Genomic DNA, 14,580 nt, shown 5'->3' on the forward strand with positions numbered 1-14,580 from the left:
AGGTTAAAATTAGTGAGTGAGGCATTAGTCCAGGGATACTGTTGCCTGATGAGTGGAAAACATTTCAGTCCACCTTGCATGTTATCGAAGAGGGTGTGCAAACTTGCCTAAGAGGGACATTTGGTTCAATCTCTAACAATCAAGCGTGTCAAGGAGAATTTTTGGTTGCCCAGAATGTATGAAGAGATCATGGAGTGAGAGTGTGGGTGTTCCGTGTGTAAAGATAAAAAAAAGATTATACATTGAAGGAGGTAAGGAACAACATATACAAGACCATGTACTATGGTTAAAGTATGTCTAGATTCTATTGGACTATTAAACTGCCTACCAAATAACACAAGGTATGCCATGATGTTGGTGGATGTAGCCACAAGGTTCATTGAAGTAGAGTTTGCAAGTAACATCAGCACAACCAAAACCATTACGTTTTAAAGACATATCTTTTCAAGGGAAGGTACTGTCAATAGTATTCAACTGACTTCAAACAAAAGGAGGAAGTTCCAGATACAGTCTGGTAACCAACACACTTGAACCTCACTCTATAACCCCCATTTAAATGGTATTGAGGAAAGGGCAAATCACTTGGTGAAAGCTCTGAGTGAAATGGCTGTTAAAAGTAAATTGTACATATGGAAAACCTCGTGGTTTGGGGCATCATACTTGTGTCAGTAGGTGCACCCGATGCACGCCTATTAGCATGATGAGAGAAAGCGGGGGAGAAACTAAGTTGGTTCCAGTGTGGTTGTAGAGTAACCATGAGTGGTGAAAGTGGGCATGCAGCGTTGAGGGGTGAACAACATGAGAGAAACTGGATGGAAGTTGGGGATTGGGTCTGGTGTAAGGTTGTCCGGTTGAGTGGGGGAATGTTCAAGTTCAGATGACCCTATCAAGCTAGTGAAATGAACAGAAACTATGTCAAGTTCACTAATGGTTATAAGTGGAATAGGAGGAGAGTTGCCTTGTTTGAGAAAAATAGGAACAGCACAACCATATATTTAGAAGGAGGAGAGGAACATTGTAGTAGCCCGTTGTTGATGAGTGATGCGGAAATTGTAAACGGTTTGCGAATAGTTAAAGTGGGAAGAACTGGTGGTAGTGTCAGAATGTGTGCGAAAGATGGGTCTATAGACACGAGAGGAGTACCCGGTGAATGCAGTGGGGAAGTAAGAGAAGCACCGGTGCATAGAGTGATACCGACTCCAGTCAAGTTGACTGTTGTCATGAAGAGGAGGGAGTACCATTTTAGTTAGTACAGCCTTGTGGATTAAACTATGGCTTACTTCAATATGTCATTATGAGGTTCATTATATGTTAGTGTTTCTCACTTATACTTGTTTATTTTTCGTTCTATAGAACTGATTTAGTCCTTTTAATCCCCTGTATTTTTATAATGACTTTCCTTTACACACAATGTTTGTTTATTTATACTGTTTTCTATTTAAAAAAAAATAAAAAAGATCAATGAAGAAAAGGGATGGTTTATAATGTGAGGCTAGTACGGGGTTGATGACATCATTGAAATGTACACAAATTCCACTGAGGTCATTGGATTTTGAAAGGCAGAGTCAGCTATTGGTAGGTGAGGGAGAAAGCCTTCTTATCGCCTTTGGTCTGTTAGACTACATTCTAATTGCCTTCACAGTGCGCTATATTTCTAACAGTTTACTGTACACTTGGAGTGTGGCAAATGAAGAAAGTCCACACCCTGAGGGAAAGGGGTGGACAGTAGGGATGGAAAAGATATGGGAGATCAAGTAAAATAATGTGGTTGGGACAGCACAAAGTGTAGTGGGCTTGCTAAGGCAGAGGGACGATTAAAGAGTATGGAAATGTAAGAACGTTAAGGTCTGGCACAAACTTCTTGTCAAAACCTTCAGAGAAGAAAGACAATAGTTTTTGTGGTGTGCCTAATCCTTGGGCCCAGGCCTCAAGATATTTAACCATCGTGGCCCTCAGTACCTTCACAGAGGCTCACAATCCCAATGTAGCTGGGTCTGTCCTAATCTTCCGCATCTTCTGTCCTGCCCTCCTAGAACCGCACCCACTCTGTGAGAGTCAGCAACTACTGATAGATCTTTAAGGTTAGTTGCTACACCCCTCTCCCCCCATGCCAGGGCTAGCTGTGCCTGAGTACCCCAGTCCACCAACTTCCTCTGGTCCTCCTGCAACAACCCCGAGTCTAATAAATGTGTCTGCTCCAGTGATTTCCTTATGGTGCTGATCTCCTCTAATATGTCATCTGGCTTATCTAGGGTGGTTTTTACAGTTGTCTGGGAGCAGATCACCCGTAGTTGCTTTTCTGGGCTGTTTCGTCGAAGGAGTGGTTTCACACATCGTCGGCAACTTCCAATCGGCAGACGCCACTCCTCACCCGGGGGGGTGGTCTGGCTGAGCACAGTGTCAAGGCCATGCCTCCTCTCGGTGCGAAGGAAGTGTTTTCATTGATGCAGCGGCCTGCTTCTAGCTGCGAAAGAGACTCCTGTCTTATGAGTCTCTTAACTGGCGCACAAGCATCCAGTTCTCATGAGCAGTTGGAACTCCAGGTGGTGCATGCTATGCTGACAGTGGATAATGTCTGGGCGGGCAGGGGAGGCCACACATGAATCTCATTTTGGGGGAGTACCACCCTGGGCTTGTAGCAGGGGTGTAGAATTATTAAAATATCTTCTTGTCCACGGGGCAAGTTGCTTCGTAAATCTACTTGTCCTGTAACAAAATCCACTTGTCCCTTTTGTGCCATATAATGCAGCAATCTCATTATATAAGAGTTCTGATATAGCCTCTCTAATTCTGCCAGGGCTTATACCATTTTAGGGTGTAAATACCATCAATTTTCTTAAGTTGCTACATTTTCACAGATCTACATGCCGAAGGTAGTGGTAAGCAATAGTTCCAGGGTTGGATTGCCCTTTTGAGTCTATGCAAACCTACTAACTTGCATGTTTAAGGGTTTTCACCAACTCGTCTCTAATTGTTTAATTGTGGCAAAGTGGGCTAAAGAAAGATGATGGATTGACCTCCGGTCTGTGACTGGGGGTGAGTGTCTGAAAAGTTTCAGCACTCTGTCCATCATCTCTTTCTGCTTGCTTTGTTCGCCCTAAGTTGGCAGGGTATGCCCAGACGTGGTTCCCTTGCTCACTATGCCACTGCATTCAAGCTAGCTTGGCTGATGAGAGGTGTTATCCAAAAACCGGTCCCAGGATGCTTGTTTCCATTTCAGGGAAGACCTGGCTTGGCAGTTCGGGCTGGACTGTTCCCATGAGGCACAGGGTCAAGACTGATTTGCATATAGCTGGGTCTGAACTGAGGTGGCTAAGTGAACCAAAGAATGATGATGCATTCAGCCCAGATCTGTGGCTGGGTGTGAATGTCTGAAAAGTTTCAGCTCTCCGCCCATCACCTCATTGTGTTTGCTTAGATTAACTAATAGACATAGATCCTGCATATAATTGACAAAGCAGGTGAGTAACCGATGTAAACTTAAGGGAGTACAGGCCATGAGTACGGTATCGGCCGCATAGTTCCAGTCACTTGTGTTACTTGTAGCCCCCAAGCGAGTTGAAAAAGCAGCACTCCTGGGCTGCAGCACCTAGATGAGGGTCGGCTGTTGTGGTGAGACTGCTTGTTTGTTTGCTAATTTGCTGATATTCCTTTCTCTCCACAATGGTTTCCTGCTCCACAGTGCAACTCCTCCCCCTGCCAATCTCCACTGGCCATCCCCAATCACCGTCCTCTGGGGACACACTAAGTCCGCTTTACCTGAAAAATTCACAGGGTTGGGGGAGGCAGTGGGACAGGTGGCGGGTACCCCCTATGACCCACATGCCTGAACCAGTCTAGGACCACAGCACTTCCCTTTTAGTGACACCCCTCTCAAAGAGTTGGTGGAAATCGAACAGCACTGATCAGGGCCAGACGAGTTTGAGTTCCTGGACCACAAGGAGCCCGTCTCCTCTCCCTTAAGCATCTTCCTCCAGCTAATGTTGTAGACCAGGATCTGCAGCATTGTTTTGAGCAGCTGTTATATAAATGTTTTAGGTAATTCCTTTATTCATCAGTAGAGGATTACTCAGTGATGTCAATGGATAGAACTGTGTCACTGCACTCACCGGAGGTGAGGCCAGAGGGTGTGCCCCCTTACTATTGAATCAACAATATTGATGGGACGAAATATGAGGACCGAATATTTTAAATAAAATACTGACAGGTAAGTAAGTCTAGATTTTTTATACCCAACTTACCCTATATGTACCTGCTCTGTACATTTATCTTCAAGGTACGTAGATGGTGCATTTAGGAATAGTAAATCTATATTTTCCTTTATGCACTTACCTTTCAGTACTTTGTCCGGCGATAGTATGCCGCAACATTGTTGGTGTCCATACTCCTAGTGTAATCAGACCAGAAGAGATGTATCTTGAAATGATTTCTCAGGTGAATGTTCAAGCACGTTAGTGACACTTGGTAATCAGGGTCAGCGATCAGTGACTTTTTGTTGAAAGTTGATGTTGGTCTGCACTCCACACACAAGAGCAAACCGGTTGACTGACGACCTGAGGTCTGTGGTATCTTGTTGGAAGTTGATTTTAGAACTTAGTCTGCACAGACAGACACTCATGGTGCTGTATCGTTTTTGTATCCTCATTCAGATGCCTGGGGCCACTGATGAGTTTGTCAGAGTCAGGAAGAGAGACCTGGATAGACTGACAACAGAGGTTATGCAGATGCGGGACTTCCTTCCGAGGATTCTCAATGGAGATATCTTAGAGAGCTTTCAGAAGCTGGAGCTTGTTGAAGCAAGTTAGTTTCTCAATCACTTTTCTTCTCCTTTAATAAATGCCTTTTTTAAATTATAGATCTTTAGTAAATTATTGCTTTGCTAAAACCTGAACTGGGTTTAGAAAAGCCATTGTCTATGGAATAGTTATCAAATGGTCTTTGTAAATGTTTAAAAACATACTTTGGACATCAGGAATGAGTGATCAATAGTGAACTTATGCTCTATCTTTATTCACACCATCTATTCCGGTCATGCTCATTTCAGGAATCACTCTCTCCGTTCTGTTTAATATCCATATTTTATAGATTTGCACTTCTGTTGAATCGTCTTATGATTGACTTTGTTCTTGCTTCCAGCGTAGCAGTCATGTTTTCTTGTTCTTGTATATTGAAGATATGGTGTACTACTAGAATAACACGTTTTGTATATTGACTTACAAAAATATTGAATACAGAATGTCATCCACCTGTAAATTGTCAAGCGTATATAATAAGCATATATTTTCTATTCTGATCTCCCTGTAGAGTTCAGAATAATAAATCTAGTCTTACAAATAAGCACTCATCTTGGTGATATAGTGGTAGTACATAACCTGAAGTTTTAGGAGGGGGATGTTTGTCCCTTCAATATCCTACCATAACAACGATAGAGAGATGCGATAATGAAAAGGAAACACCAGGGACACACTAACGATTACAACAAACCCCATTATGGCGCCCCTCACTCCTTACACAGTCAGACGTTGAGTGGAAAAGTGTCCATTTAACATAATAGCAAGTCATAAAGGTGTTGTGAGGCTGTGGTGAAGGTTGAAAAGAAACGTTCCACAAGCTGGCTTTTTTTTATACAATTCTTGATTGATGGGCGCAGTAAAACAAAGTTTGTTTTTGTATGATCTAATGCAGAGCATCCTTTCCCTGTCAGCGGTCTATATCATGTAGAGTAGGCTTGCAGAGCTAAGTGCTTCTGCTGGGAATCAGAGCCTGGAGGTACACCCCTCTTACAGAAATGAAACACAGATTAGGAGGCAGAGTGAGGGAAGAGTGAGGCTTGGACGGGCAAGCTTCTTCACACACCCAACTCAGGATGTGCGGTGTCTGTGGAGGGAGGGGGAGGGTGGAGTGGAAGGAATATTGAGATGAGATGCCCTAGATAATTAAGTATCTTGTTATGTGCTTGTGCCTCTGATCTCATAAAGAGCTCAGAGGGGTTGTTTAGATATAAATACATATATATTTTATATATATCCTGTGTGGTGTCCTTTCATTTGGTAATCAAGGGGTTACATATGGTAAAACAGCTGGCTTTACATGCCCTCTGAAGTTTTAGCCTAAGACTGCTTTGTCCATGCTACCTCTATGATAGCTGGTCTATAAGGTTGACTTTACAACCATCACCATAAGGGTTGTTTGGACTGATACAGGGTGCCCACTAGAATAGTGGACATCACATATCAGGCCAACTTCTCACAGGACGATTCAGAAAAGGGGGTGGTGATGAACAGAGTGTCTGAATTAAGCAGACCACTCTTACCCAGTCCAAAGATCAGGGCTTGATCCATCACTGTTATTTTTCTCACTGCACCATCCCAGCTCAGAACCTGGCTATATGCAAACCAGTCTGTCCCTGGCCCAGTGCATCATGGGAACAGGGCAGACTAAACTACCAAGCCAATTCTTCACCAGAAAGGAGACAAGCTACCGGGGACCGGTTTCTGGCATTTCAGCCGTCTTCGGCCCGGCTTGCTTGAATCCTGATGGTGCAGTGAGAAAGGGACTCATGTCTGAGTATACCCTGCCACACCTATAGTGGCCAAAAACGATTCAGAAAAGGGGGTGGTGATGAACAGAGTGTCTGAATTAAGCAGACCACTCTTACCCAGTCCAAAGATCAGGGCTTGATCCATCACCGTTATTTATCTCACTGCACCATCCCAGCTCAGAACCTGGCTATATGCAAATCAGTCTGTCCCTGGCCCAGTGCATCATGGGAACAGGGCAGACTAAACTACCAAGCCAATTCTTCACCAGAAAGGAGACAAGCTACCGGGGACCGGTTTCTGGCATTTCAGCCGTCTTCGGCCTGGCTTGCTTGAATCCTGATGGTGCAGTGAGAAAGGGACTCATGTCTGAGTATACCCTGCCACACCTATAGTGGCCAAAAACGATTCAGAAAAGGGGGTGGTGATGAACAGAGTGTCTGAATTAAGCAGACCACTCTTACCCAGTCCAAAGATCAGGGCTTGATCCATCACCGTTATTTATCTCACTGCACCATCCCAGCTCAGAACCTGGCTATATGCAAATCAGTCTGTCCCTGGCCCAGTGCATCATGGGAACAGGGCAGACTAAACTACCAAGCCAATTCTTGATCAGAAAGGAGACAAGCTACCGGGGACCGGTTTCTGGCATTTCAGCCGTCTTCGGCCCGGCTTTTCTGAATCAACTTCTCACAGGATGCATGCAGCAGATTGCATGGCTTGCGAGGACGGAAGGGGGACAGGAGATGGGCACATCGCATGACTGTACGTGGTGAACAAGCTTGTTCACACTTCCAGTCCGTCCTGCGCGTGCCCATGTCCTGTCTTCTTAAGAGGCAAGTCAGTGACAATAGATCTCTCTGGCGACAGCGCTTTTGCGCTGCGTTGCCAGGCGAGACCTAAAAAGGGTCCCAGACCGTCCCCTGTCAGCTTTAGGCAAATCGTACTGCTAGATGCGACGGCAAAATTGTTTGCTTAAAGCATACTTCTGCATCTCCAGGATTGGGCTTTTGGAAATAACTTCGTCCCGGCAGAGCAAACAGGGTTTCCTAAGCATAGCGTTACATTAGATAATATTACTACCTTGCAAACCCTGATTTAAAAATATCCAGTGGGTATGGGAATGGCCCTGTAACACTGCCTTTATAGATTTCTCCCCAGCGTTCGACCGGGTAGACTGTGGAGGAAATTGGCTGCAATGGGATTACCTATGCATTTGTCGAGACTGATTATAGCATTGCACTCCTCAACTTGGATCAGGTTTTGATAGGGAGTAATCAGTGCCCGTTGAATAAAGTAGAGACTCTTAATGGGTTGAAGCAAGGGTGCCAATTATCCCCTCCCTTCTCTTTATATTAATGACTTGCGAGTAGGGTGGGGCTGTGTAAAGGGGACCCCCCAAAATTAGGAACGATGAAATTGAGTTGCCTGCTTTATGCGGCTGACACCATCCTGATGGATCTAGCCCGATAGGACTTCAAAGGCACCTTATTGAGTTAGCAAGCTATGCTGATGATCATTTAAAAAAAATAAAATCTAGCAAAAGTAAAATTAATATTTTGAGATATCAGGGTTGTAGAGTCAGGAAAAATATGCATTGGTTCCTGGAGAAAGGCAAAATTGATGTAGTGAAATTGTACCCGTACCAAGGAAGAATTTTTACAAGGAGATGTTCTAGCAGTGATCGTACTGACCATGCGCAATTGGTAGATTTTACAAATGTTGCGGGCAAAGACACTTTGCACGCGTTTTATCAATATACAAAATTAAAATCCAGCCAGTACTGACTTACGCTTGTGAACTAGTGGACGAACAGCAGTGGTTTTACATTTGAGAAGTGGAAGGGTGTATTTTGCGCCAGATCTGTAATCTGAATATAGCAGGCCCCAAAGCGGCAATCAGGCTTGATTTCGGGCTCCTCTCGACCTATGTGTTTGACATGGCCGAATGTTGGAGATGGAGTAATGCTTACTGAACAGCGATGAAAACCCTTTACGGGCAGCGCTAAGGCAGGAAACATTTGCTAGCCTGCAGGGGAAAGGCATTGTTTTTAGGAATTATGTGAATTATTTGGCATTGGGCTTAGTAGTGTAGGCTCTTTACCAAAACAAGGTTTGAAAATGCTAATTAAAAAGACCATTTATGAAGTCTGTTGTAAAAGAGATACTGCCTTCTGCTTAGGTCATTCCGGCAATGATACAATAGCTGGGAGTAGTATTTATAAACAACCTCAAACGTTTGCTGTATGGAATGTTCCTCACAGAGTGCACAGAACTATCCTGTTAAAGATCAATCTACTGCCCCTACGAAGGCTAACCGGGTGTGGGAGAGATTAGCAAGGCAGTACAGACTTTGTCACCTATGTGGAAGCTGGATACATGATTTATATCACGTCGTATTTGTCTGTCCGCTATTATAACCATTACGACTTTGTTTGCTGAGGCCATTGTATTTAAAATATAACATCCCCACAGTCGAGGAGGCCCGAAATTTCCTTTTGACCCTCACCCTCTGAACAACTGTGTTTTAAAATCTATATATGTTTTAAATAATTTTTAAATATATTTTAGATAAGAACTCATGTGAAGAAGTAGGCTGTGGTATGCTGTAAAAGGTCCTTTATGAACAATATTTACTGTGTATTATAATTATAATTGCAGGGTCCTCGTATTATATATTCGATGTCAGAATTTACTGGTATAATCTGAATGACACCTCTCTAGTTAGTTGGCTCCCTAAAGGACCAAAGGATTAATGGAATGAGTATAGTTCTTACGCACTTGCGATATCATTTATGCTACCACATAGGCTGCTTTGCATAATGAATGTATTTTGCATCTTTTAGGCTACTGCTTGCCGTCTTTTTTTTTTTTTTTTTTTTTTTTGGTGTAAGACATTTATTTTGAACAGATGAAAGAGAAGTTGCACACTGCGTCACGCCAACAACCCGGAGGCAGGCCGCTATCTAGAAGTGCATACAAAAAGTTATAAGAACCAGATAATGTTCCATCACCCAACCGGGTGTAACATACAGATGCAAGCATTAAATACAATAAAATTTTGAGTTTACGCAGTATGACTCCAGCAAGTAAACGGTCTTACTTTTTGTACAGCGCCTCCGACAATTGAAAGAGGTGGAAAATTAGCGAGGCCGCCCCTAAGAAAGGAGCGGTAAACCACCCGCTACTGCAGGTCCTGAAAAGGATGTGTCCGTCGGCACCATTTTTCTCCCAACCAACCCCCCAACAAACCAAGTTAGAAACTACCAACAGAGGTGCAAGTACACGGAAAACATATCCATACAACATGTCAATCCACAAAAGGGTCACATGGGCCAGCCACATGACCTGCATGTCAAGGGCCACCTATTACCAGTGCGAGAGTGTAGAGTCGTCTTGTTTATTCACTCATTGGCGCGGGGTTAATGGGCAGGGGGGGGGGGGGGGGGAGCAGGGGCAAAGTCCAGGGCACGGGGCCGCCAGTGGGGCGCGGGGGGGACCAGGGACTCCAACCAGGTCAGTGAGGGCAGCAGTCGCTTAGTTTGCGTCCAGGCAGGGTGTGCCAGCGTTAGCGTGGGAATTCAGGACCACCCTAATTAACTTTCGCAGTGCGCACCCTCATCCCATATCGTCTGAAACGCTTGTATCACTTGAGGCATGTGGGGTGTCAGTGCTCGTGCGTGCAGAGGTCCACTGTATAAACGGGCCCCATATGTCAGTGGGTCTGGAAGCGGTGGGCATGGTCTCCCAGTAATGTGTCAATTGCGTTTGGCCGTAAGTCACGTCTCTGATCCAGCTTTCGAGAGAGGGGGGGGCCGGTCTGCCCCATTGTAGTGCGATCTGTCGCTTGGCATATAATAGGAGTAACGCATGCAATTTCCTGTCGCAGGGCTCAGTGTCCTTAACATACCCCAGCAGCCCTAGCAGTGGAGACGGTGAGTCCTCCCGTTGGATGACTTGATTAATGGCCGTGAAGACCTCTGTCCAGTAGGTAGACAACTTGGGGCAGGTCCAGGCCATATGGATAAAGGACGCTCCCTCACCTCCACACCTCCAGCAAGATGCATCCTCCCGGATGCCCATGCGGTGTAACAGTGTCGGAGTACGGTAATATCTGTGTAGAAATTTGAAGTGGATGAGCCGCAGACGATAATTTGGGGACAGGGCTGTGAGTTACGCACAGCAATACTCCCATGCGTCGTCCGGCATCTCGTCCCCCAGGTCTACAGTCCAAGCGGTTTTGGCCGTGGCCACGGTCACTGGTGCCTGTTCCTGCATACAATTATACAACCTGGACACCAGTTTTTTGGGGGAAGGCCTAGAAAGCAAGTTTTGCAGGGCGGCGAGCGCGCCGGGCTCCTCCGGGAAGCACGGCCCTATCTTCTTGCAAGACTCCTTAAGGGAGTGATACAGCAATATGTCAGTGAATGTGCAGGGTTGGTCTATTGTATCGGCGGGCATCTCGAAAAAAGTGCCATCCGGATATAAGTCAGCAAAGGTGAGAAGCCTATTACCACGGATAGTGAGGACATCACCTCTGGCCGTCAGACAAGGCAGCAGCGGGTTTCCCCTCAGGGGGACAGCTGGCGCATAAAGCATAGAGAGACCGGCTCGCCTCTGAAGTTCGCGCCAGGACCAGCGCACCATTTCCACCGTGTCCACCTCACGCGAAGGGCAAGTAACTTTACCATACAAGGCCACTCGCAACGGTAAGGGGGCGACCACGGCCAGTTCCACTGCCACATGTGGCTGGTAGGGGGTAGGGAACGCCCAGAAGTGCAGGAATTGGGCTTGCGCACAGAGTGCGTAGAGTTTCAAATCTGGGGCACCCAGACCACCTTGTCTTAGCGGAAGCGTGAGTAGGTCCCAGGAGACTCTGGCCTGACCTCCAGCCCACACCAGTTTAAGCAGCAGGGAGCGGACTCGGGCGTGGAAGTACGCTGTCATAGGCAGTGGCACGTTGACAAACAGATACAAGAATTTAGGGAGGACCACCATCTTAGTCAATGCAATTCTCGCGACCAGGGACAGCGGCAGTCTATTCCAGATCTCAACCTTCCCCTCCAGCCAGTCTACCGCTCTACCGAAGTTCAACGACCACAGCTCCTGCACATCCCGGCTTATCCAGATGCCCAAATATTTGACAGCTTCTGTTTCCCATCTGAGGGGGTAGTCAGGAGCAGGGCGTTCAGTGCTCTCCGTAAGGGGGAAGGCCACTGACTTCGCCCAATTAATGGATATCCCCGCCAGGCCTTCAAATCGTACAAATTCCCGGAGTAGCGGGCTCAGGTTATCTTTAGGATTCAGGACATACAGTGTTACATCGTCCGCGTATAGCGAGATTAGCAAGCTCCTAGCACTGAAGCCTATGCCCCTGGCAGTGTGGTGTTGTCTGACCCTGGCCGCCAGCGGTTCCATTGCAATTGCAAAAAGGAGCGGGGACAGAGGACAGCCCTGCCTAGTGCCTCGTGAAATACTGAATGGCTTGGAGACGAGACCATTAACGCTCACCCGGGCTCTTGGCTCCTGGTACAGGAGCTTAATCAGGGTCATGAAGTTTAGACTGAAGCCCATCCGCCCCAAAACACTGAACAGGTAGGGCCACTCAAGTGAGTCGAAGGCTTTGGTGGCGTCCAGAAATACCACCGCCGCCTGTACCGACGGGTGTAAATAATGAAGAACCGAAAAAATCGTCCTGAGATTGTGTGATGTCGCGCGGCCAGGGATGAAGCCTGATTGATCCGGAAGCGCTATTATAGGCAGCATCGGCTGTAACCTATCTGCGATGACTTTCGCGTAAATCTTAGCGTCAACGTTTATAAGGGACAGGGGCCTGTAGGAGTCCAGCTGCTGTTCATCTTTATCCGGCTTGAGGAGTGTAATAATTAGAGCCTCACGCATGGAGTCCGGAAGTGAGTTTAATTCGAGGGCCTCTACAAATACAGAGTGCAGTCTCGGCGCTAGTTCAGTAACATATGTTTTATAGAAGGAGGTGGTCAGGCCATCTGGGCCAGGAGCCTTATTGGCCGGCATACTCTTAATCACCTGGGCGATGTCTTGTTCTGTGACAGTGAGGTCCATGTATTGCCTATGGTTGTTGTTGAACCACACTAGCGCTATAGAGTCAAGGAAGTCTCGCAGTGACGCTGGTGTAGTGGGCTGTCGTGAGGTGTACAGGGTAGCATAGAAGTCCGCGAAGGCGCCCAACACCGCCTCTTGGCCTGTTACAAGGCGTCCGGCGGCATCATAGATAGTGTGTATATAATTTGATTGTGCGCGGGGAGCAATCAGTCTGGCAAGGGTCCTGCTAGGTCTATCTCCTTCCCCATATCTGCGCGCTTCTGCTTGCCTCCCCAGAAACTTCACCTCCCGCTCCGCTTCCTCGTTAAATGCCAGCAATTTGGATTTCAGAGCGCCCGCAGTCACCAATGATGGGTCAGTACTAAACGCAACATCTAGGGCTTTCAGTTCCCCCTCAATTTTAGCTAACTCATCCCTTATTGTGCGCAGTACCCCCGCTTTACGTGCAATGCATTGACCCCTAATGACAGCCTTAAAGGCATCCCAAACAATTGCCTCAGATGTGGTAGATCCTGCATTTTCAGCAAAGTAATTATTAATGTCCTCCCTTATCTCTTCTACGAACACAGGGTCTGTGAGTACGCGCGGGGGAAGCCGCCACTGGAATGCCCTATGTGCAGTACCTGGGGGGTGCAATTCCAGCATACAGGGAGCATGGTCCGACAAGGATCTAGCCATGATATCCACATTCGTGACCCATGTCGCAACTGCTGGGGAGACCAACCAGAAGTCTAGCCGTGACCAGGCGTCCTTGTGATATGTGTAGCAGGTCCCCAATTTTGCTCCCGGGTGTCTAGCCCGCCACACATCAGTCAGCAGTCCCTCACTCATGATATCAGATACCGCCTGGCGCGCCCTAGTGTGCTGCGGCCTGCTTACACCTCTGCGATCCATGTCATCATTCAGCACAATGTTGAAGTCCCCTCCCAGCACAACCGACTGACAGTCCAGCAACACTATCTTCGCCCAAACAGTTCTAAAAAAATCAGGATCGTCCACATTGGGTCCATAAATTGCAGCCAGGACAATAGGCCTCCCCTGTAATGACCCATGGAGCAGGACATATCTACCCTCCTCATCCCGAACCTGGGAGTACTCCCGCCAATCCAGCCCCCTACGAATGAGAATGGCGACACCCCTCGCATACTTTGAATATATGGAAGAATAAACATGCGCCCATCTGGAGTTTTTCAATCGAGCCGAGGGGGCGACATTCAGATGGGTCTCCTGAAGGAAGCACACATCCACACCATGTCTGGACAACATTCCATGCAGTAGACGAGCTTTCTTGTAGTCCCCAAGGCCCCTAATGTTCCAAGTCCAGAGTTTAACACCTCCCATTAAAGTACTTGACTGTAATCCGCCCCCTCCACCAATCCCCCTCCTGTAAGGCCTCTCAGGCACCCAGTCGCCATATTTGCAGATGCAGCATTCAGATACATAGGTATGTGTAGTAGTACATCGCACCAAACACGAACAGAAATTCGTAACTTTTGAGTATCCCTCCCCCAACCCCCTCCCTCAGCAACCCCCCAATCAGGTCGTGACATATCCCATAAGCATTCACGCAGTGCGTGGAAACAACCCAACAACAACAACAAAAAAGGGAGGCACCCCATGAGGCGTGGTGCGCTCGGCAAACATCCCCGGTTACGCGGGGTGGCTACAGTCAAACTTTCAAGTTCCTGGGTCCTGACAGTGGCCCCCACCCCACAGGTCACAAGTGTCAAAGGCAGTCTTTGTCCCAGCAGAGGCGCGGCGGCTGCGGCCAAGAGTTAGCGCAAAGGCGACTCAATGACTTACCCCAGATGGGACAGTGCAGTGGGAGCAGAACTTTGCGGGTAACCCATCTGGGTCGCCCAACCCCAAGGCAGAAAGCATATTAGTCACCGGGCCAGGGAAGCGCTGTGGAGATGTCAATCATTGTCACTTAGCTGGTCCGAGGCTTCTTCAAGTCTCGG

At 47.0% G+C, this 14,580-nt stretch overlaps 1 protein-coding gene across 1 annotated transcript in view; it reads left to right on the plus strand.

The window, feature by feature from the left end:
* The first annotated feature begins 4,649 nt into the window (after positions 1–4,649).
* The window catches only part of HSF2BP (heat shock transcription factor 2 binding protein), a 312,850-nt gene continuing 302,919 nt past the window's right edge, over positions 4,650–14,580 (plus strand). The window contains exon 1 of the mRNA XM_086933565.1: positions 4,650–4,800. Within this exon, the coding sequence (XP_086789691.1) occupies positions 4,650–4,800 (151 nt within the window). The remainder of the gene's footprint in view (positions 4,801–14,580) is intronic.

The sequence above is a fragment of the Lissotriton vulgaris genome, chromosome 8 (genome assembly GCF_964263255.1).
Source record: "Lissotriton vulgaris chromosome 8, aLisVul1.2, whole genome shotgun sequence".
Taxonomy (NCBI): Eukaryota; Metazoa; Chordata; class Amphibia; order Caudata; family Salamandridae; genus Lissotriton; species Lissotriton vulgaris.